Raw genomic sequence first — 22,294 nt, 5'->3', positions numbered from 1 at the left:
CTTTCCTCATAATAGCCTCTTACCAGGTACAGTGTAATCTTAAATTGGGTTATTAATGGGTTATTTCATATTTTAATCTAAGAACAGTTTCCACCAATGAGAAGCACTCAACTCATTCTGAAATCATGTTAGTCGATGGAGGAAACTGGAAACAAGAAATAATCATCAAGCCCCATTACTAGGTCTTGTCATGTTTTCTTTATTTAAAACATCGGTTTAGTGGTATCACTTTCTATTGATATTTTGATTTTGTACCTCTGTCCTCGTTTATTGTCTGACATTAGTCGTAATATTCCTGTGAGGGAAATATCTTTGGTAAAAGCTCTTCCACAGTCATTCCTATGACCTTGGACAGTTAAATCAATATAAGCAATTCTTTCTCAAAGCTGGAGTCAAACCTATCTGTGCCTAATCTGTTATGACCAGAAGAGCTGCTTCATTGATAATCAATGGGAGTTTTCCTCTGTGGCCATTAGGAATATTTACTTGTGCTTAAACTCTAACAAAAGTCATACAAACTGTCTGACATCATTTGAATAACACTCTGTTAAGGGTTTAATTTTCCGCTAAATACATCCGCTGAGTCTGTATGCTCTCTCTTTGCAGGTCAAACCCAACTGTAAAACGGTACCCAACGGAAAAATAACCGCACCGGCCAAACAAAAGGCCATTGGCCTCAGTAAGAAATCTTTATCCGAGGAGAAGGACAGAGGAAAGGAAAAGGAGAGGGAGGAGAGAAGTGAGAAAGAGGACAATAAAGAGGAGGATACATCAGAGGAGAGCCGAGCGGAGGAGCAGGCTTTCTTAGTAGACCTCTACAAGTACATGAAAGAAAGAGACACGCCCATAGAGAGGATCCCCTTCCTCGGCTTCAAACAGAGTGAGTAGGGCAACTTTTTCTCTTATTCCCTCACTGCCGTTGTTGACGCAATGGAGCGCTCGAATCGATAGTAAAAAATTTGTGTGGATACATTTTTACAGGAGTTATTTTGAAAATTTAGGTCGTAACATCGACTGAGGCTGAGAGGAGATTAAAACAAATTTGGAGTAAAAGACACCTGTAGGAACAAGCAATAAAAAAAAAAAGCCCCCAAACCTCCTCAGAATTTCCCTGCACAGAAAAAAGAAAGCACATTATTATTTGAACCCTAAAATATCGTGTGCTTGGAGAAAAGAAACACAAGTATATGTATCAGAGTGAAAGTGCACTCTGTAAGTCACACATGTCGGTGTAACGGGCAGGGGAAAACCTTGCGTGGACTCTAATCGGCATCTCTAACCACATGTTATATATGCAGAGCCCCTGTTGTGATCAAAGGAGAAACAAGTAGCTGGTTTTTAGTCAATGGTGGACTTTCTCCTATTCATCTAGAGTGTGAGAGTTTCATGTGCTCCCATATGTGATGGGCGTTATGTTTAAGGCCCCAGAATTTAAACTGCAGCCAAAATGTTAAAAAACTAACTCAGTGTGTAGTAATAATAAACTAAAGGATTAATATTCTATGTTGAGAAAAATCCCATCTAGCAGTTAGTAAAAGACTCAGGAGACTTCCTGTCAGAGCACATTTTGCCTGGCTTTTATATAAAGAGAGAATATCTTCTCTCACTTGTCAAAGGGGTTTCCTGTGAAGGCCAAGAACGTCCTCTACCAGTGTTAAAAGAACATCACATGTATGGGAAACACGTCGGCCCAAGATGAAAGATTTCTAATATAGGTCGGATGCTTAGCTTGCATTTGGTGTGAACAGGACAGAGAAGAAGAAGAAAAAACGCGCACCTAAGCATCAAAAAGGGCACACTGTGGTCTCTGGAAAGTGAAAAAGTGTGTTTGCTTTATGTGTTTGATGTCGAGGCAAGACGCATGAGAATGCGGGCTCTCTTCACAAACTGTGGTTTTCAGATTTAGTTCATGCTCAGTCTTTATTCAAGGAGGGACATAACATTTGCATTCATGTCAGAGGAACCAAGGAGAATTTAGCCATTCAGATCAGAATGTAGCACGACAACTCCAGCAAATTAACGAGAGACAGGGAGAGGGGAGACATGCCTATTGAATGTAACAGTGACAGTTTATAGCGTAGTAAAACTCATTACTCTAAACTATTACACGAAGGTAAGCTGTGGTCGACTCGACTGCGCTAACCTCACTGCGGTATTTTGACAGTCCTGTCATCTTGACTGCCGACATGTTGTTGCTTAAATAGGTCATTGTGGTTGCGGGAGATATAAAGAGGGAGCGAGGAATACGTAGAGAGTCGGAGGGAGAATTGCATACCCAACTCGCTTTACTTTTAGCTGGCATTTCTCAGTTTGAGCTCAGAATAAAGTCGAGGTCCACGCGCCAACTGTTTTACATACAGTACATGCTTTGAATCTCAAAACCAGACACATCATAAGCAAGGCCCTCATTAAATGGTGAAATCATGCTGTTTAAACTTCGTCCTTGGCAGCGAGCGCACATCAGCACATGTAAAGAGGAGGAAAAAAGGAAAACACATCATAATTAATACAACAAACCCTTAGATGTAATCAGACGCCGTTTTCATAGTCTTCTCTTTAAACTTGCTACAAATGCATTAAAAGATCAGAGCTCACTTTCCTGAAATGGAAATCCAAATTATGTTATTTCAGTTGCATTTGAGTAATAATCTTTTATGAAGTTCTCCAGAGTTTAACAAAGCAACAGATGGTTGATTGATTTACCAGACTTACCCATGCTTTGTTGGCTGGATCACTAAAATATCCATTTGACTCACCTCCAAAAAAACCCTATCTGAACCTGAACGAAGACTATTTCTGCGTATTCCACCTCATCTTCTAGCCTTGGAGTCTTACCTTTAACACCATAATAGTGAAGCTTTACAGTCTGGCTGAGAGATAAGACCGCTAACCACTGAAATTCAGTCGGTCTGCCTTTACCTCGAATGACTCATAATCTATTTTAAACAGAGAAATGCTAATATTGCTGGTTTAGCTCAGCACCCACTTGTTTTCCTGCCTCACTCTCATGCGGAATTCATGTTTCACTTCAAGGTTTGTATGAATTAAACATCTTAGAGCTCAAGTGCTCATCTGAGACCAGCCGGCCTCATATTCAGTTTTCTGTCAAGATAAGCACAAGATGTCTTTACATTTTAGAGGCTCAAGATATTCTTATCTTTGCTGGAAGGTGGAAATGAACAATTTCTCTGTTTAATCTAGAGATCAACATGTTGTTTAGTGTTCTACTTACAGCTAATCAGTGATTCATTTGTGAAACTATGAAAAAGTCACAGAATCCCAGCGTGCAAGGTGAAATCCAATGAACTGGGGTTTTTTTCTCCCTGCTGATGTATTTAGTAAAATGAAAAGAAAAAGAAAGTGTTCACATTTCAAGAGTTGGAGCCAGATAATTTCATCCATCGGTCCATTTTCTTAAACACCTATCCCAGCTGTCATAGGGTGAACATCAGTGTACACCCTGGACAGAGAACCAGTCTATCACAGGGCTGATGCAGCCAATTTAGAATCACCAGTTGACCTAATATGCATATTTTTGGCCTGTGGGAGGAAGCCAGAGTACCCAAATAATACAATTTTTGAATTTTTAAAATGATTGTTTGTGAAACTACCCACTGATTATTGCTGTCCCTAAACTTAATGTTCCAGCTGTAGTATGCACTCTTTTTATTCCTAATTTGCATTGCTCAGTCATTTTAAAAGCTACGAGAGCACTAGCATTTGAATTGCAGAAAACAGCTACCAAGTGTGGCTGCAGTTTATTCCAGTGAGTTGTCGTCCTTCTATTTTTGTTTTGGGTTTTTTTTTTTGTTGACTTTGCTGTACAGTTGCTGCCATTTAAGTTGCATGGCTGCAGTAGAGATTGTAGAAAGATAATTTTGAGATTGTGATAGTGGATGTAGGAGGAATAAAACAAGAGTAGAAGTAGTTACACTGTATGTTGTGAATGCCCTTGATCTCCAAGATTAACTGTTAAGTGTGAGTGTGTGCCTCTGTGTGAAATTTTTTTGTGTGTGCTTCAGTGCTCGGGCATCAGCATGTGATTGTGAACATCAGTTCCAATTTGTCTCCTTCTTCCAGCCTTGTTGTCTAATTGCCATGCCATCGGTGTGTCATTGAGGCTGCATTGTGTTCCTGTTTTGTCATCCTTATCTCAGTGATAATTGCCCCTGCCAAATAGAGGGGAATTAAGAAAAGAAATTGCTAATGACAAGACATCTAAGAAAAGGCATGTTCTCTCATTTCCTTTATGTGTCCTGTTCCCTCCCAGTCCCGTGTGCTATTGTAATAATTACAGTCGATGCATAACAAGCTAGTTAAATAGACCGTCTTTCTGTTTCTACAGTCAGAAAGCACAATACGCCAGCGTGCTCAGTTCAAACAGAAAAACCTACCCAGCTCCCTTTGTTATTCCACCCGTGCATTGACAACGGTCACAGAGAGGAGGGAAGGAAAAAATCAATGCTGTCAAATGCGGAGATAGGAAAATGTCATTTTGACAAATGCAAGGCTTTGTGTACGCACAGATTGAATTTTGATGGATTTCTCCCCAGGCGAGGCCTCCTTTTCTTATTTATAGGCCTTCATATAAAAATGTTAAACAATGATGTTACAGAAAGCAAATACAAATGTCATTGGCACAAAAGTCTCCCAATGAACTCGTGGTTCTTTGTTTGTGGGAAATATTTTCTTTCAAAGACAGACAGCCATTTGAAGCCTTTCTGAAAGCTTACACGGCTATTTTTAGGAAAATGTTACACAAGACTTTTATTTTGATATGGGCTGTCATGGGGTATTTGCATGGGAAAATCAATGCAAAGGAATTTGCATTAGTTCAAACAGAAGTTTGAGCATATTGCCAAGTGTTTGATGCTTTTAATGGTGTTTCATTCATACCTGCAGGCGGCAGCTGAGGGTTAACACATCTCTTTGTCAGGATAAAGCATATGCTGTATTCTATCACATAGTCATGATTGTATAAGTGCTCAGTATTCATTTGCATCCTTTTAGCTGAAGTGCAGAATTGTTTTGTGTGAAATTATGATGAAAAGCTGTTTTCACTTTTCCAGGCAAAGAATATGTAATTACTACTCTCTTCAGTGTGTCTCATTAGTTTATAGTTTAATCCGTGCATTCGCTCATTTATATGTGCATTATATGGTTTAAAGCTAAACATGTATTTGCCCGTACTGATGCTTTCTGTAGGCTTTTAGACTTTACCTAAAATAAAATGTCATCAGCTTTTAAACATGTTGATTTGTCAGTGCTAACAATCCATTTATGTAATAAATACAATTATAGCGCCCAGAACTACTTTTAATCTAAACAAATGACTTCAGCGTGTAAACATACCTTTTAGTCATAACACTTGTTTTGTTATGGCAGCTTTTAAATAAAAGTTTGATATTCATCGCCTTCTCTCTTGTGTAATGACTGCACATGACGTTATGTGTTTCAGCTCAGGTCCTTTCCCAGAGTTCCTAACTCCCTTGTTTGTCTTCTGTCTCTCCCACAGTCAACCTTTGGACTATGTTTCAAGCTGCTCAGAAACTCGGAGGATATGAGTTGGTAAGTATTCACACATGTGGCAATATAGTCCTGCTTTTCCATGAAGTTCCCTCCCCACCCTCTTTCTGTTTCTCCTCCAAAAATCCACACTTGCTCTTTTTTTTTTCTTCTAAATTGTCTCTTCCACTAATGCTGTCCTCCAACCTGTCTTCCTTCTTTCCTCCCTGCCTTTTATTTCTCTGCCCTCCTTTTACCCCTTGAGCTCAGTCACTGTTTTCCCAAGAAGAAAGTTTCGCTCAGAGCCACTTTTAGCAGAAATGATGCTGTTGTTTCAAAACCCCCTTGGAGTGGAAAACACATGTTCCTCTGTTCTAAACTGGTCAAAAGGAAATTGGTTAAATCACTCATTTTTTCCCATTTGGAGATGAAGTGAAATGCACATACATACCCACGTGTGAGCAAGTACTATATGCGAGTTCACACACAGCCAGAGTGAGTCAGAAATGAGGGTGTATGAGGCATTTAACTTGGCAGCCTTACCTGCCTTTTATTCACTCACTATTCATGTGCGACGTATTTTCAAAGTGAAGTCAATGTTTGATATTAAGTCTTCAAGTCGATTGCTTATGCCTGTTTCTAAATATGCTAGCTGTGTCGTCCAAACAGACAACTAAACTAGGCCGTAAACAGGATACAGCTCATATAATTGGGGCTCATATCCTTTTAAAACGCTCATATCTGCAGCTGATTATCTCACGTTTCATGTTGTGGCTTTGTTGGCTCTGTGGCAGCCGTCATTCTTTTGTGTTTTGTGTTGTAGCTCGTCCTTTATTCCCATCTGTTGTGGAATAAGGAGTCGTAGCAGGAACAACTGACTGCATGATGTTAACAGAGCTTATTATGTTAGAGAATTGAGTGTTGAGGATTCAATAACTGGAACATGATGACTCATCAGCTCCCCAAGACCTTGAAATGATGTCAACTACTTATGTCTTTTATTATTTTTTGGTGTTTTTCTTTCTCTTGGTCTTATTTTTATCTCTTTTTTTGTCTCTATTTCTTTTGTCTTTTTGTCTGATCACTCTGTATTCTCACCCATCGCTCCAGATCACAGTCCGCAGACAGTGGAAACATGTATATGATGAATTGGGCGGCAACCCCAGCAGCACAAGTGCCGCCACATGTACACGGAGACACTACGAGAGGTGAGTTATTATGTCGGGTAGTTATATATGACACATTGTTATGCATGCACATGTGAACAGTCTGCATCGCCTGAAGTGGGTAAACTCCTTCACAGCTACATCAAATGTACTTTCACAATGCTTTATTTGTAACATCAGGACACAGCAGGACACATATTGATCTTATTTACGGAAAGTCAATGTACACATGAAGAGCAACAGTGGGATGCCGACTGTTTTAGCATGTAGCTGTAATTGTATTTAGAAATGTCTTCCTTATCCTATGGACCTAAATCAATTCATAATGACATGAGATTTGGTTATTTTCCTTGCCTCAATTGATCAGTTGTGTGGCACAGTGAAACCAATTGTGCTGTAATCTGTTCCAATTCCGCTCTACAAACAAACCAAAGAGGATTAAGGAGTTCAAAATAACAGCAAAGTTTTTAATTATTAGCTGAACTATATGAATACGCATGCAGTCTCTCCATTTTCCACTATATATGCATTACAAGCACAGAAAGCTGCGGGATAAAATGAAAACACCAGTTTAATATATTCATTTAATCGTTCAGCCTGATACTGCAGCATTTTCAACCTCCACATTATAATCACTCAGATGGTATTACAAAACCTAAGCAAGCATATGGATATGATCCTAAGGGAGCTGTGTGGTTATTAATGCAGGGCTGCTAGCACACACTCACAAACACACACAAACACACACACACATGCAAACATACACACACAGCCACTTTCCCAAGGTTAAACAAATGCCAAATACGATCTTCCCAGCAAGAGATAACCAGTCGCTCATGAAGCAGGTCATTCCTCCGGGCCTGTGACCCTCTCCACATCCCTCCGGCTGCTGCAGGTTTATGCATCAGCACAGTTCAGGCACACACACACACACCTATCCGTAATACAGCAATATGCCAGCAGTGCCATATGAGGGAGCCAGGCACCTTCATATTGTGTCAAGATTGCATGCTGTAAGCGAATTCACGAGCACAAGCATTGGCGGCCAGGGCAGTTTTTCCAGGAAATTTGCAACACCATATTTGTGAGAGTATATTATTTTAGGTGTTGAATTTGTTGACAAGCTGACAATGCGCCTCTAAATGTTCAGCTGCAAGTGCCTCCAGTGTTTATGCTGCATTCCCAGTTGTTTCTCCGAACTTCAAATAAGAACCTGCTGCAAACTGGATGCTCTTATTTCTACTAATAATAGACGTGACTATCAATTCATGGCTTCAAATATGATACTGGGGAAAAAAGAAGTCTTTGCTTTTTTTGTTGTTGTTGCAAAACTCAGAATCCAAGACGTGTTTCATCCTTATTTTGTGGAGTGCAGCAATTACTTTGAAGTAAAACGCTATATTGTTCATTTGTCTGTAAGGCATAAAATAGGGGTGTAGGACGAATTTGTGGGAAGCGCTGAGGTGTGACTGCTGCTGCGCTGGCCTTTCCCTCTCCAGCCACCGAGAAGCAGCTGAGAGAAAATAATGCTGAATCAATACAAAGCAATAATATCCACACACTGCAGTGAATATCAGTCTGACAGAGAAGGAGGGGTTGGGGGTGACTGTGTGTGTGTGTGTGTGTGTGTGTGTGTGTGTGTGTGTGTGTGTGTGTGTGTGTGTGTGTGTGAGAGAGAGAGAGAGAGAGAGAGATATCAGCTGAAGCTGAGCAAGTTTCCAATCAGGGGAATAATTTTAGCTGAGCCTTGGTGTTTGGACTGCTTGGAGGGCAATTAGCTTCATTGTATTAACTCAGCAAACACGGCCATTCTCTCTGCATGATGAATGAGGCTGTTTGTGGGCTCGCTGAAGTATGTGTTTGTTCCCCAGAGGCGTCTTTGTTTCCACCTTTAATCATTAGTCAACGTGCTACAGAAATATATTTCACAGGGAAGAATGTACAGTGAACAAACTGGAACAACACCTATGTTTTCCTCATCTCTCAGAAGGATCACTTTGATTTGTCTCAGTGGGCCAAAGTAGAGTAGAGCAGGAAATAAGTCTCCAGCTAGTAGGAAAAAAGGAAACAATATTTCAGGACATAATTGCTTTCAATTAAGTGGATATTCTTGGCTGTCTTGGTGTTATTTGGGTTAAAGACTGTGAATATCCACAAGCATTCAGTGCTCGTTTTAAATTATACACATTATCCCTTTACAGCCCTAATGGTAAAATCATATGAAATGGTTTCCTAGGAGATGTTATTGTGAAAGATGGAGCCAGGGGCATAATCACTATATTTATGCTGTCCAGGAGCGGGCGGTAATCACTGGTAGAAATAGAGTTACATAGCTGGAATTGAACAGGAGATAACCTCAGCTAATTGTCATTTTCAAAGTTACTGTTGTTTAGGCACAGAGCGCCCTTCATTAGTGCGCAGGGAAAAATCAATGTAGAAATGTCCAAGCCAAGGTCTGCCGCTGCAGCTACGGGGAAGCTTTAATGATATTTATTTAAACCGTTTCCCGAGATTAGCTGTCAGGGCCCAGCGCTCTGAATTAAAAATGAGGTCATGAAAAAGATGGCATCAATAACCTTGAAATAGACTGCCTTTTGCTTCTGTGCTGTGCCATTTTCTCCCTCCTCTCTCTCTCTTTCACTCTCCCTCTCCCCGTCTCTCTCTCTTCCACTCCCTGCCTTGCACTTCATGCTGTTTCTTTCATTATACAGGTCAGCGCCTTTTAACAGCTCCTACATATTTAATCTTCCAGGTTTCCTACGTGATCTCTTGTAACAGAAACATCACATTCCACCATCTCTGTTCATTTCTGCCTGTTACGGATTTTTAATACCTCACCATGCCTTGGCACTCTAATGTAATTGCACCACGGGGTTGGTATTGGTGTGGGGGGGGGGGGGGGGGGGGTTTGGAGGGGGAGGTGGGGGGTATCCATGGCAACAGCGAAGCAATTTAGAATAATTTGCTATTTAAAAACTCTGAGGTTTTGGGTAATAGCAGAAAACGCAGATGAGGGGTTTTTGGATTAAATCATTTTGTCTATAAAGTAATGGATGTTTGCCAGATGTACTGTACGCGGAGCCTGTGAAATATTCTCTGGCTCAGATCATGCAGATATGTGTTTCTTTTAAGACAGATGCACGACTGTTCCAATTTTAGTCGACTAGATGTTTTATTGATTCAGCCTTTATTCATTCCTCCTGGTATCGATGTTCTTTTGCATTCACTAAAGCTGCTTTCCAGATATAAAAATACATTATTAGGAAACCTTGAGTCAGTCCTTGCTCTGAGAATTACCGTATAATACCACGGGTTTCAAATTTGGGCAAGAGAGAAAGAGACAGGATTGTTTTGTAAATTTTATTCTGAACTCGTCAGCGTCTCGCTCCGCATTGTCCTTGCTGTGTTGCAATACATCAGATGTAGCGCATTATATTTTTACACTGAAACACAGATTTAAGTTGGTCTGTTGTCCTGCAGCAGAGGGTATCATTAGATTGCAGTAAGAAGTGGTGTGGAAAGAGTATCACCTTGTAAACCTGAAAGAAGCAGGATGAGACGTTGATAGAATTTAATAAAGAAGTAAAAATGGTTGACTATTTTAGTTTTTAAAAAAAAGAAAGAAAGTAAAAAAACAGGAGAGAGATAGGACAGTTGCAATATGATAACATAGTATTTACTCTCAGCATTCCTTAAGACTATAATAATGTCTCAACATGTTGTCTGTATCAGAAGGATGGCCAAAGTCTTTGTATATCCATGAACACTTCCACAGAATGTGGACTTGAGCTAGAGTGGGAAGGCAGCCAAAGAGCTGCATGTTCTTTACACTAAAATAGCAGGCAGCTATTTTAACATCTGAGAGCGAGATGGTTTCCCCAAGACAAATGCTTTATTGAGCATTCAGTGATAAAAATCTCTTCTTCTTTCTTTTTTGCAGCCATCTAACAAATCACAATATCGGATCATTTCTTTATGTGTCAAATTTAATCAAAAGGTCTGAGGGGTTTTTTCCCCCAGTGGCAGTGAGAAATCACAAATTATGGCACTGATGTGTGACAGGCAATCGACTGTATGAGAATCTATTCAAGTCTACTGAAATTAATAAGTGCTTCAGTGTTGCAAATTAAATTAATGATATTCTTGCTGAGATTTCAGTCCACTTCAGGGCAGCAAGAGGGAACATATTGTGGATATTACGGCGTATTAATACTTTAGTGACTGAAAGACTTGAGTGGTCCTTTATGCAGAATAGTACACATTTATTTTAAACACTTACATGTAGCACTCTTGGCTCACACCTTGTATGGTGAACATTTACTGCAAGCTGCAGCAGCAGCAGCTAATGAGAGCAAACCCCGGGGGAACAGTAGAGGTCATTTTAAATCTGGTATTTTCAGACTTGACAAAGGACTTAAGTTTTTCATACATTCCTGCGCTGCCCTCCTGTTTTAACTGCATGAATGAGGGTCACCTCAAGTGGTTTGGCTTCGAGACAAAAGAGAGGCTTTGAGGCATAAATCCAAAGCAAAGGGACCAGCTACAATGTCTGTTTATCCCTCTGCCGGCATCTTGGCTCTTTCTCTACAGCAGTTATTGTTTTCTCATCGCTGTGATGGTGCTTAATCATTCCACTTACATATGATAAAGATTTGATTTTATCCTTTTCTATTTTATTCTCTTTTCCTCACAGCCTTGTAAAAGTACGTTATTTTTCTTTCCTCCAAATCTTTCTACAGCCCCAGGGGCTTGTCCACCAGCCTTTTTTTTTTTTTCTTTTAACGCATGAAGCAGCTCTTGTGATCTTAACACAACACCAGCAAAAATTAATTTCAAGACGGATGAGAGGGAAATTGTTGAAATGGAACAGCCTGTGGGCTTTTTCCACTTATTTGGTGACTTAGGCATTTCTTGGATTTGAGCACAGTGCTTGTTCCTGTAACACAAGACTCGGACAACAGCAGCACATTGCTGGTAAAGTCACCTTGTTTTTGCCAAGTTGTCTTTTTTTTTTTGTTGTTTTCAGTAGAAGTGCTTTGTGTGTAAGCCATTATTTCAAAGGCACAGACCTGCTTAGTTGACAGTTTTGTTCTGTTGAATCACAGTGTTGTTGATCCCAGATTCCAAAATCAGTCACATATAATCCATTGTATATATGAAGAAATATTTTTTTCTGATTAATTACATGAGATAGTTTCTGTCTATTAATATAAATATTTCATCTTCACTGCGTATTTGGATTCCTTGTTAAGGAACATGGAAAACGGCCGCTTAAACAAAAGCCAGGTGATAAATTGGCATGAGAGGAAGTTAAGTATTTATTGACCTCATAAAAATGTTGCCTCTCCTGCCTTGATGAAATTCCTTGTTGGAGTCTTCCAGTGCAGAATACGCCCCCAAGTGGCTCAAATTAATAACTACATCTGGCTTTCTCTCAACTATTTCAGTGGCTGCCAAGCTTAGCCCCTCCCCTGCTTTGAAGGAAATTGCTACTTATAGCAGTATTGTATTATAAGTGCTTATTATATCATACTACACAATCATGATTAAGTTATAGGTGCAGTGTTTGAAATTGCTTTCACACACAGGGGTCTATTAGGATTTTATTTTTAATTTTTACTTGCTTTGCCTTGTTTGTTTGTTTGTTTTTTACAGGACTCCTGCAGTTTTAATACTTGTTTCCTGGCAGTCAAAGATACTGTAATGGGTGTATAAAATGTACAATCATATTTTGATAGACTGAAATTTTTGGTCAGTAGTTAAGTGTTACAAAACAAGTCTTTCTAACAATGAATAGAACTTCCTGAGGCTGATTTTTTTTTTTTTTTTGGTTTCCCGGACCAACATAACATCTTAAGCTTTCCATGTGTAACTATTTTCAGCTCCAGTAATTTCCCTGGTTCAGCTCTTACATTAACCAGCAACACCACCATCCCCCTAGCCCTTATTGACATTCCATAAAGTTGACCCAGGCCCAGGCAGCCATCTCTTTCCCACAGATCCTGCTGATAGTCAACAGTAGACCCTTGTATATGCAGCAAACATGTCACTTTTCTAGCCCTTGATCTCTAATAGCCTCTAGATATTTTTACATGTCGGTATGTCGATAACAATTTTCAAGACCTTTTGTTTATAACAGTGGAAGATTTACCTCACCCTCCTTTTTTGTGCAATAAGGCCTAATTATAGAAAGACTGAGAAGCACTTCCCTGTTTAACAGGGGAAAATCCACAGCTTCTACTTTAAAGTTATGTTTTCTAGGATTTTTCATTCCTTTATTCAAAATCATTTTTCCTGTTCATTAACATGTCATTATGCCGCTCTTTCTATCCTTCTGTTTCTTTTTCCTTTTGGCCCTTTCCCTCCTCTCTTCTCTTTCACAACCTCTTTGCTCTCCATCTCTCCAATAAGTCACATTTAATAGTACATTTCCTTTCTTGGCCTGGGGCCTGGTGCCAGACCAGCTGTATGAAATGTAGTTTCACCGCTTTCCCTTCCAGCACTTTTGTTCAGAGGAAAAATAACAAAAAATCCCACAGAGCCTCTTGAACTCTCTGAGGCTTTTTTTTCTTCCTTTTGAAGAGGAGGCGAAACAGCTCTTGATTCATTGTTTGTTTTACCGCCATGTCCCTTAAAAGGAATAGTGCAACCGTCTCTTGTCGTTACACGAGAAGACCTTTTTTTTTCTTCTCATGACTTAGAAAGTCATGTTTCTGTCTGGCTTTCATGGATTTTTATTGTTTTAAAGAAACTGACAGAGGAGCTGGAAAGATTTTCAGAAGAACTTATTGAAGTTCTTAGTGTCGTAGTTTTTCAGTTGTCTTGGTTTCCTGTTCCACAGCGTTTCTTATTTCTGGTCTAGTGCCAATTTCCATTTTCTTTTCCTAGCAATAAAAGCCTAAAAGTTTCCCTCACTGGTTTCTTCATGCTATTATTTTACACATGGGTGTTGTTATGTTATCCAGATCCTAATGTTCCCATTAGTTATGACATCAGATATGGAAAAGTGACTTGCGGCGTATTCAGAGGAGGATTACCAGAAGTCAAAAATAGTCTAATGTTTATTCTACAGATTTTTCCTTGTTACTTAGTATGGACTTAATGAAGTTGAAGCATACGCAGCTATTCAGGATTTCATAACATGTAACAGCTAAAGCATGCTTATACCAGCTGAAATATTTCATTATTATAACCAATTTAAGGGCTTCTATCATTAATAACATTAGTATATTAAATTAGAGATTATGTGCGGTGAAGTTAAAGAATTTGATGTCATTTCTCCAAGATATTTTCCTTTTTTTTCATTCCAAATTACATTAACTTTAGAATCCCCTCACACACACACATACACAGACACACACATATTATTTTCTGTTAAGGTTAAAGTAATACCAAATGTGATCTGTCTCAGCAGGAGATAACTGGTTATTCAAATTCTCTCTGTCTCTCTCTCTCACACACACACACACACACACATGTTCTGGCACCCATTTGAGCCTGGATTTCCCCTAACCTAGTTTAATTACAATAGGATCGTTAATGCTTGCCAGGTATTAAAACAAGGAGGTTTTAAAGCAAGCTATTTGATACACTGCATGCCAGGGGCGAAGCTGCAGCTCAGTTGCCAAACAATGTGGTGTATTGTATTTTACGCTAAACAATCAAGGTGTTTTGCTTTTTAAAAGAAAGAAAAAAGCTTCCACCTTTTTCCTGTTTAGCAGGAAAAAAAGCTTTTTGTTTATGTGCAATGATCCACAATATATCAGTAACCAAGCCTTGCAAAGTTGACAGGACATAACTTGATCATATCTGCTTTGCCCACATTCTTCCTCAGGCTCCTCCTCCCTTACGAGAGGCATATTAAAGGAGAGCCCGACAAACCCCTCCCCTTGGCCAAACCCAGGAAGCAGGAGACCAGCCAGGAGAAGGCGTCAGGAGCCAAAGCCAAAGGACTAGGGGCCAAGAAATTAAAAAGCCTGAGCAATCCCAAGCTGGGGAGTAAAAAGGATAGAGGGGATACACTGAAAGGCCAAGAACAGTCACAGGTTAGTAGCAAACCTATCCAGCTGCTGGCTCATCAGGATTCCATCTCACTCTCAATTCAATTTAATTTTTATGTTGCTATGCTTTCTCATCAGTCCCACATCCCCTGTGTTGAATTTGCCAAATAAGAAAGTATGAGTTTCTTTTCTTCTTTGAAAAACTGAAATAACTATCATTTTTCCAAATTGCAGGATGATACGGTGAAAGAAGAGGATCATGACCCTCCCTCAGCCATAAAACAGGAGGTACCTCTGCAAGATGAACCAATTGTAATAGAGGAGGAAGAGTTACACCTTACCCTGAAGAAAGAGGAGTCCCTGGCGGTGGAGCAGCCATTTTCATTCTGCCCCAAAGAGCCAGACTGCAGAGGCCCACATGCTGGTCTACCCCTTTGTACTGGTTCTGGTTCCCAGCCCGAATGGAGGCAAATCAGTGAGGCCCTGCAGTCAAAACTCACCTGTGAACAGCAAAATGAAGGTCATTTCATTCCTAAAAACCCTTACCTGTCTCATCGATGGGATATAGACAAACCTGTTGGACATGTAGCCTTGCCTGAGCCCTTCTCCAGGGTCAAAGACCCCATTGAAGGTCATGGTGGGAGAGTGGGGAAGGTGTTGCCGATGTGTAAACAGGCAGACAAACAGTGTATAGACTTAAGCACAGATTCCTTCCCAGAGAAAGAAGACTATGGGGTTATTAAGAAGGAGTCTACCCAGGGCTCCGGACAGACGGCTGCCTACTGCAAAGCAAGCCAGGGGGTCATGTCTCCTTTGGCCAAAAAGAAGCTCCTCTCTCAAGTGTGTGAGTCCAACCCTTTCTCCTTTACACCTCTTTCTCTTCAGCCTCCACCTCCCACAGCTACATCCTCAGTTCCTGTCATATCAGTGTCTGAAGGGGAAAAGGAGAAGAGAAAGAGTGAAGAGGAGGGACTAGGACAAAGGCACGGTATCCCAGAGGTAGCTCCTATATTCAGGCCATCAGTCATCCAGCATGCCCAGAGCAGCAAGCCTCACCACCAAGCCACAGGTGGCCCATCAGAGAGGAGCACTGCTGGGGAGCTTTCAGAGAGTTACAATTGCCGGACAAGCCATCATCCCCAGCCTCAAGTAAGCGCACCATGGCAGCCCTATCTCCCCCGAGCTCAGGATGCCTTGGAAAACTGTGGGGAGAAGCTACTCCAGGGCCCGGCTTCTCAGCCCCGGAATTACGCAAGTGACTGCTACTCTTCCCCTCACCTCCACAATCTGTATAGGCAAACTGAGAACTGTCTGAGTCAAGAGAGGATTCCTGGCTTTGTTAGTGCAGAGCGGCGAGAGCACTACACAAGGGACCGTGAAGGCAGCCAGGGTTTTGTTTGTGGCACCCTGGAGCAAGAGGGCTTGGCCTACAGATCTCACTTCAGTGACAGGACTCAAACACACGGCGAGAGCAGAGAGGCCGAAGATGAGCCAAGAGACTTCACAGTTTCTAAACAACGCTCTCAGAGGGTTTCCTCTTTCTCTAAGCCTCCCTTCTGTAGTCTCTCATATTCCATCATGCACCAGGGTTTGGATTCTCACCCTAAAGCATGCAGAGTTCCTCCTATGACAATCTCCCCCCCCAAGCAGAACCCAGCAGAGGCATCACAGTCATTTCCCAGCCCCAAAGCTTCAGGTGAATCCTCCCTCACCAGCCCCAATCGACCCAGTAAAAGAAGTCTAGCAGAGCCCGAGAGCGAAGATGTCCCTGAAAGGAAAGTTCGTGTGGTTACACCAATCCACCCTGCTGGCACAATCCGACGTAGCGATCCAGAAGAGCTGAAACCAGCTGAGCCGGCCCATGCTGTTCACCTCAACAACCATCTTCCTGAGGGACACCCTACAACCACTTTTCCCCCACCTCATGCCGCACCCCTCTATGCTGGCATATACCCGCCTGGCAGCCTGGTTTCACCAGGGGCCCAGGACGGGCTCCAACAGCATCCGGGTCTCCAGTACCTAAAAAGCCAGTCAGCAGTATCTCCTCTTGTTCCCCCTTTATTCCACTCCATGATGCTCCACAGGCAGCTTCTGGCCTCTAGTCCTAGCCCACACCACTTCTACAGGCACCCTGGTGGGGCAGCACTGTATGGGGACCTGTTGCACCATCTATACCCTCTCTCAACCCTCCCACCACCTCAGCTGTCCTCGGTACACCCCAGCACCAGACTGTGAGAAAGAGGAGACATTTATTTCCCACTCTCTTTCTTCATCCTCAGAAACTGTCTCAGCTTTTCTTTGTCTTTGTTTCTCTATCTCGGGGATTGTGGCTCAGTCAAAACAAAACACTGATTATGTAACTTTGGCTGATAACTGACTGATAAATGCATCAGTCAGGTGGACTGAAAATTCCATTTTCTTTATTTTTTTTTAAATTGTTTATGCCTTTGTTTATATACTTTGCACTGTTCTTTATTTGTATCACCACTTACTGTATCTTTTTTGTTGTTGTCGTCGTATTCTTATTTGCACAATGCTCATGTGTATGTGCTCACAAATCAGTTTGCCGCTCTCAGTAACCATGAGTCAGGTTGTTGCTCTGGATGTGTGAAATGTTGAGGGCAACAGAGAAAAGCCATTTGTTTACTACATCTGAGGGCTAAACTTTGTTGCTTAAGAACACTACAAGTAACATGACAACGTAAATCAAATTCTTTATATAACTAGAGGTGCGTTCACAATTGCAAACCATGTTCAGCAGCTGTTTAGCGCATAATTACTCTTTAGGCAGCCAGTGGTGTTGTATCTGTTTACATGTCTCCACGCTGAGCTCTGTTGCCTGTTTGTGCCACAGTAAATCCACATGGACTCTTTAGAATAGACATTAACACTCACTGTGGTGCTGCATAACACGAATAGTTTAATCATAACAAAACATTTAGAGGTGCTGTGTATGACAGATGTACTGTAGACTCACTTGTTCCTCAGTTCAGGTTTTTTCTTTTATTAATAATCATGTATTTCAGTTCAAATACAAAATAAGCAGTTTTCATGTTCAGTCTGTTGACAAATTACTTTTTTTTGTTAAGCATTGATTAAAAAGTCATTACATTTTTTTTACTTTCTAAACTAAAAGTGATATGACCCCCTAAACCTTTTGTGATGAGTAGACTGTAGCGGCTTGTTTTTGTCTGCAGGACCAGCATAATGAAGCAGCTGTCTGCTGTGGAATGCTCACCACAAAAAAAAATCAGCATTTCATCTTTTTGTTCTTGACTTGAAAAGCTTTTTTGTTGGTGAACATATTCTTTTCTTCAGTACGCTGAAAAGACTCCCTGTATGATTTGATAGGAATGTTGTCACTTAGGATATTACTGCTTTGCAAATATCTGTGCCTTTCGCAGTGTTGGATTAGAGTTAGCACTACAGTTGTTAAGGTTTATCTTCTGTAGCAGGGTAGGAATGTCAATATTACTGTCACTCTTGTCTGAAACGAAGCGCACAGACACCCATGCAAAAACAGTATGGCACACTTGGCTATCAGACACCAGACTTAATGTGTGAGGCACAGAATGGGATGTTTTTAAAATGTAAACAGTTATGCTGTAAACCTAATGGTTAGTATCTGTGCTTAAATTATAAAGTGCCCCTATTGTGCTCATTTACAGGTTCATAACATATTTGGGGACCTATTTGAGTAAGTTTACACACTTTATTGATGAAAACCTTTTTTCTATACTCTTCCCAACCTCTGAAATGGTCCCCCTACTTATATAAACAGTGATATTGTTAGACAAAGTCGCTGTTATAATTCTAGCAGTTCTAAGCAATGGTTTAATAGCTTGAAAGTTACAGCTATTTTAAATTAGTCTCAGTGGGTTTGTGCTCTTTCTGTTGTCTGACAGCAGAAATAGAAAAATATGTAAATGTGAGCAGCTTTATCGGGAATTTTGCTGTAAAAATACAGTATGTGTAATTGCAGAGTGCAGACAGAAGCAAAGGATGATAATGTTAGCCACACTACCCGTGCTCTGTACCAACAGTAAACACAAGAATTTCCCAATTATTCTATGATATAGCTGTCAAAAATAAAAGTAATTTGGGTTCTGGTTTAGCTCACAAGCGGCCATATTCCACAGTGGCCCTGGGTTCAACTCCGAAGGCAAAAAAGTCCATCCCCCCCAAAATACTTAAAAAAACTAACGAATAAAAGATGAATCTACTGGTATTCAGTTCTTTAGGTGTAACTGAGATATGCAGCATTTTAAAGAAGTTGCAGCTGGTTGACTCTGGATTTAATTCATGCCACTGCTCATTATTCTTTGTCTGAGTGTGCACCAAACTAGCTGCTAAGAAGGCAATATGTCACAGTGTTACATTATTATGTAGGCAAGTAAGTAAAGCCTGGACTAGCAAGGCAGTTCAGCAGCAGTGTTTTCTGTGTGAGAGAATAATTTTAAATATACAAAAGAAAAGCTATATAACAGATAAATAAATAAGGTGAAACACATAGGGGCACTTTAAGAAGTTTAAATTTTAAACACTTACGCTTTAACTTAAGTAAATCTGTTGACCTAGCTTAACTCTGTCAGCCAGTCGATTATACAAGAACCTGCGAGATTTACTGATCCTGACACAGGTCTGGTGTCTGTCACCCGCAGGGCGTGTGTGCTCTATGTGTTTTCAAGCAGTGATGAAAAGGTACCAGACTCCATAAAATATGCCTACCATGCTCCATAGCCTGAGGTGGAAAGACAACACCTGCGCCGGCTTTTACAACCACTATATAATTGCAATCCAGGATAGTCGAAATACACAGTGAACATGTCTGGTGTTTCAAAAGAAGAAAAAAAAATCTGTAAAACGTCTGTAAAGTTTTACCGAATACTTAGATAAAGACATTCATTTCTGATTAAGTACTGTACATTGCTGTGTGTAGGTAAAACTGGCATTAGTGCTGGCTCCTGTACAGAACATTCATACGGGATCAATTCATGGCAACCCCTCCTTCTCGTCTTATTTTGTGTAAATAGCACTGTAGATAGGACTGCGTGGTTGTTATCATATAAACTGTTATAATCTGTATATAGTATAAAAACAGTATAAAAGTTGGTTACACAATCTAGCCGTGTCCTTGTTTGCTCTGTTTCAAGGTCACCGTGATCACGTTAAATTCAAACACTACAATTTAAGAATTAGGATATTGTTTATTTGTTGTCGTTTCACTTTTTTTTTCCATGTCGTTTCCATTAATGTGCATCCTGAAAGTGTTTTTGATACAGCAGCCATCTGTTTACCAATCACCCAGCTGGCAGGCAAGACAAAAAAAATACACATTTTGTATTATATGACCTCCTGTATATTTAATTAAAGTATTTTACTATCTATATGTTTCTTCAGTGGTGTTCTTTAACTGAACTGCAGATAAATAGCAAGGGTTGGATAAACTGGTATTTAATGTCAGTGTGCTAACATCAAAGCAATGCTTTTTTTTTCCCTCCCTCAGTAAATGCAGTGTGAATGGGGTTTTATTATTGTAATACCATTATCTGGCTATGAGATTCCATCCGCCTTAATTTTTTTTTTTTTTTTTTTTTTAAATGACATCAGAAACAGCAGTATGCGACATTACGTGATGGCAGAGCTTCAGTTCATCCTTTGTCATTTTTTTTTTTTTTTTTTTAATAAATAGGACAGGGGGAATGAATGAGAGAAAGAGGGGGAGAGAAAGAAAGAAAACCAAAGGGGAGAAGAGACGGTGAGAAGGGGGGGAAGAGAGGGAAAAAAAAAAAAAGAACTCCTGGGTCACCTGTATGGAGAAAAAAAAAAAACAAACAAAAAAAACAAACAAACAGAGGAGACAGCAAACAACAAAGAGCAACATAATAATAGAGAAAACAAAGCACCATCACAATAAACTAGCTAGTCATAGATATCAATATTTACTAAATAATAAACGATATTGTGCAGCACGCAAGATAGACAGCGCACAGTGTGCTTTGAGGCAGCAGCCAAGAAAGCTTTAGTCCGCGTCTGTGAATACCCATGTGTGCATACCTGTGTGGATCAGCATGCTTGCATTCCAAAGGTTTCTCCATGTAATGATCTGCTAGGGAGTGTGGGGGGGCCACAGCCCCGTCCTCCAGGGTGTGAAGCGGGTATGGAGGAGATCAAAACTCCAGACATCCAGAGGCCCCCAGAACACAAGAGACCATGGAAGACCAACAGAGGGGCAGCCGTGCCACTGTTCCAGTAAGAGCTGAGGAGAGTCCCAGATGAGGGCTCGCCCAGCAGCCGCGGAGCAGAAGCCAGGGGGAGTTGCAGTGACGTGCCCGTGAGCTCCGCCGGCCCCCAGCTGTGCCTGAGTGACCGAGCCCTAGGCCGAGAGGCCGGGGGCACCCCACCTCCTGTTTCTTCAGTGGTGTTCTTTAACTGAACTGCAGATAAATAGCAAGGGTTGGATAAACTGGTATTTAATGTCAGTGTGCTAACATCAAAGCAATGCTTTTTTTTTCCCTCCCTCGGTAAATGCAGTGTGAATGGGGTTTTATTATTGTAATACCATTATCTGGCTATGAGATTCCATCCGCCTTAATCTTCACAACAGGCTACCTCTGGGCTCAATGCCAGAGAAGCCTCTTCAGTATTTGCTGCAGTAGAGAAATGTGCCAGTGCATGTATCTCTATGGGATGTGTACTAGGTGGCAATAAAAGCTATGCTTTGACTTTTATTGCCACCCCCTGGTAAACCTTAAACATGAAAAATATTCAGTAATACTTCCAAGCTCAGCAAAAATAAAGCAGCCTCACCAGGGTGGAATGTAGGCCGTTTTATTGCAGATCAGCAATCATAAAAAACACGGTGAGCTTCCAAGACAACAGAGTGAGAAGAAAATTGCACCTTTTGAGAAACATTAACTACTATATTTTTTTAACATTGCACTATACGCAAATTACACTGCAGTGGGACATGATTAATGAATAGCTATGTTGCAATACATAAAATTAAGTGCCAGTAAAAGTCTAAATAATGAACATGCTAAACAACAACCATTGAGATCAGAGGACAATACTAATGTAAAAAACTACAAAATATTTTGATCAAAAACAGTAAAACAAACAAACAAAAAAAACAAACAACTACAAATTCAAGATGCTGTTTTTATTTATATAAACTGATTATAAATTCATAAAATGAAAGGAAATTTGGCTCCGTTATAAGATGATATCTTTTCATGCAATTAGTTTCATCAGGGCTACACAGTCAGTTGTCCAAAATAACACAGCTTTCAGAGTACCTGCTAGTGGTACTTCTATGCATTTCTCAAGCATACCTAGTGTACCTGAAAATGGCCAAGATGTTGGGGGGGGGGGGGGGGGGGGGGGGGATGTAGGATGTGCAATGTAATTATTTTGATAATCATGGGGTCTGAGACATAACCACTGTTCTCATCAGCGAAAAGTGATGGTGTGCTGTTCTAGCCTCAAACCCTCTCTTATGTTTCCAAGTGTATACAGTACAAGATCAAAGTGACTAATGCATCAGTAATACACATCAAACAAAAAGCATTTGACACACTGCTAAAAAATCAAGCTGCAGCGCTTTCTGTACTCTTCTCTCCC

General features: G+C 40.6%; 1 protein-coding gene across 2 annotated transcripts in view; it reads left to right on the top strand.

Annotated features, from left to right (window-relative positions):
• Nucleotides 1–20,052, top strand: part of arid5b (AT-rich interaction domain 5B) — a 74,875-nt gene extending 54,823 nt beyond the window's left edge. For both annotated transcript variants that reach the window (XM_086259084.1, XM_086259083.1), the window contains 5 exons: nt 607–880; nt 5,516–5,568; nt 6,616–6,713; nt 14,506–14,716; nt 14,906–20,052. In XM_086259084.1, the coding sequence (XP_086115210.1) occupies nt 607–880; nt 5,516–5,568; nt 6,616–6,713; nt 14,506–14,716; nt 14,906–16,906 (2,637 nt within the window). In that variant the 3' untranslated portion in view covers nt 16,907–20,052. The remainder of the gene's footprint in view (nt 1–606; nt 881–5,515; nt 5,569–6,615; nt 6,714–14,505; nt 14,717–14,905) is intronic.
• Nucleotides 20,053–22,294: the final 2,242 nt, after the last annotated feature.

The sequence above is a fragment of the Aulonocara sp. 'chitande type north' Nkhata Bay genome, linkage group LG13 (assembly GCF_057382095.1).
Source record: "Aulonocara sp. 'chitande type north' Nkhata Bay isolate Kocher_YH1m ecotype deep benthic linkage group LG13, A_spYH_male_GT1.1, whole genome shotgun sequence".
NCBI classification, from domain to species: Eukaryota; Metazoa; Chordata; class Actinopteri; order Cichliformes; family Cichlidae; genus Aulonocara; species Aulonocara sp. 'chitande type north' Nkhata Bay.
This window is presented reverse-complemented; position numbering and strand designations above follow the sequence as displayed.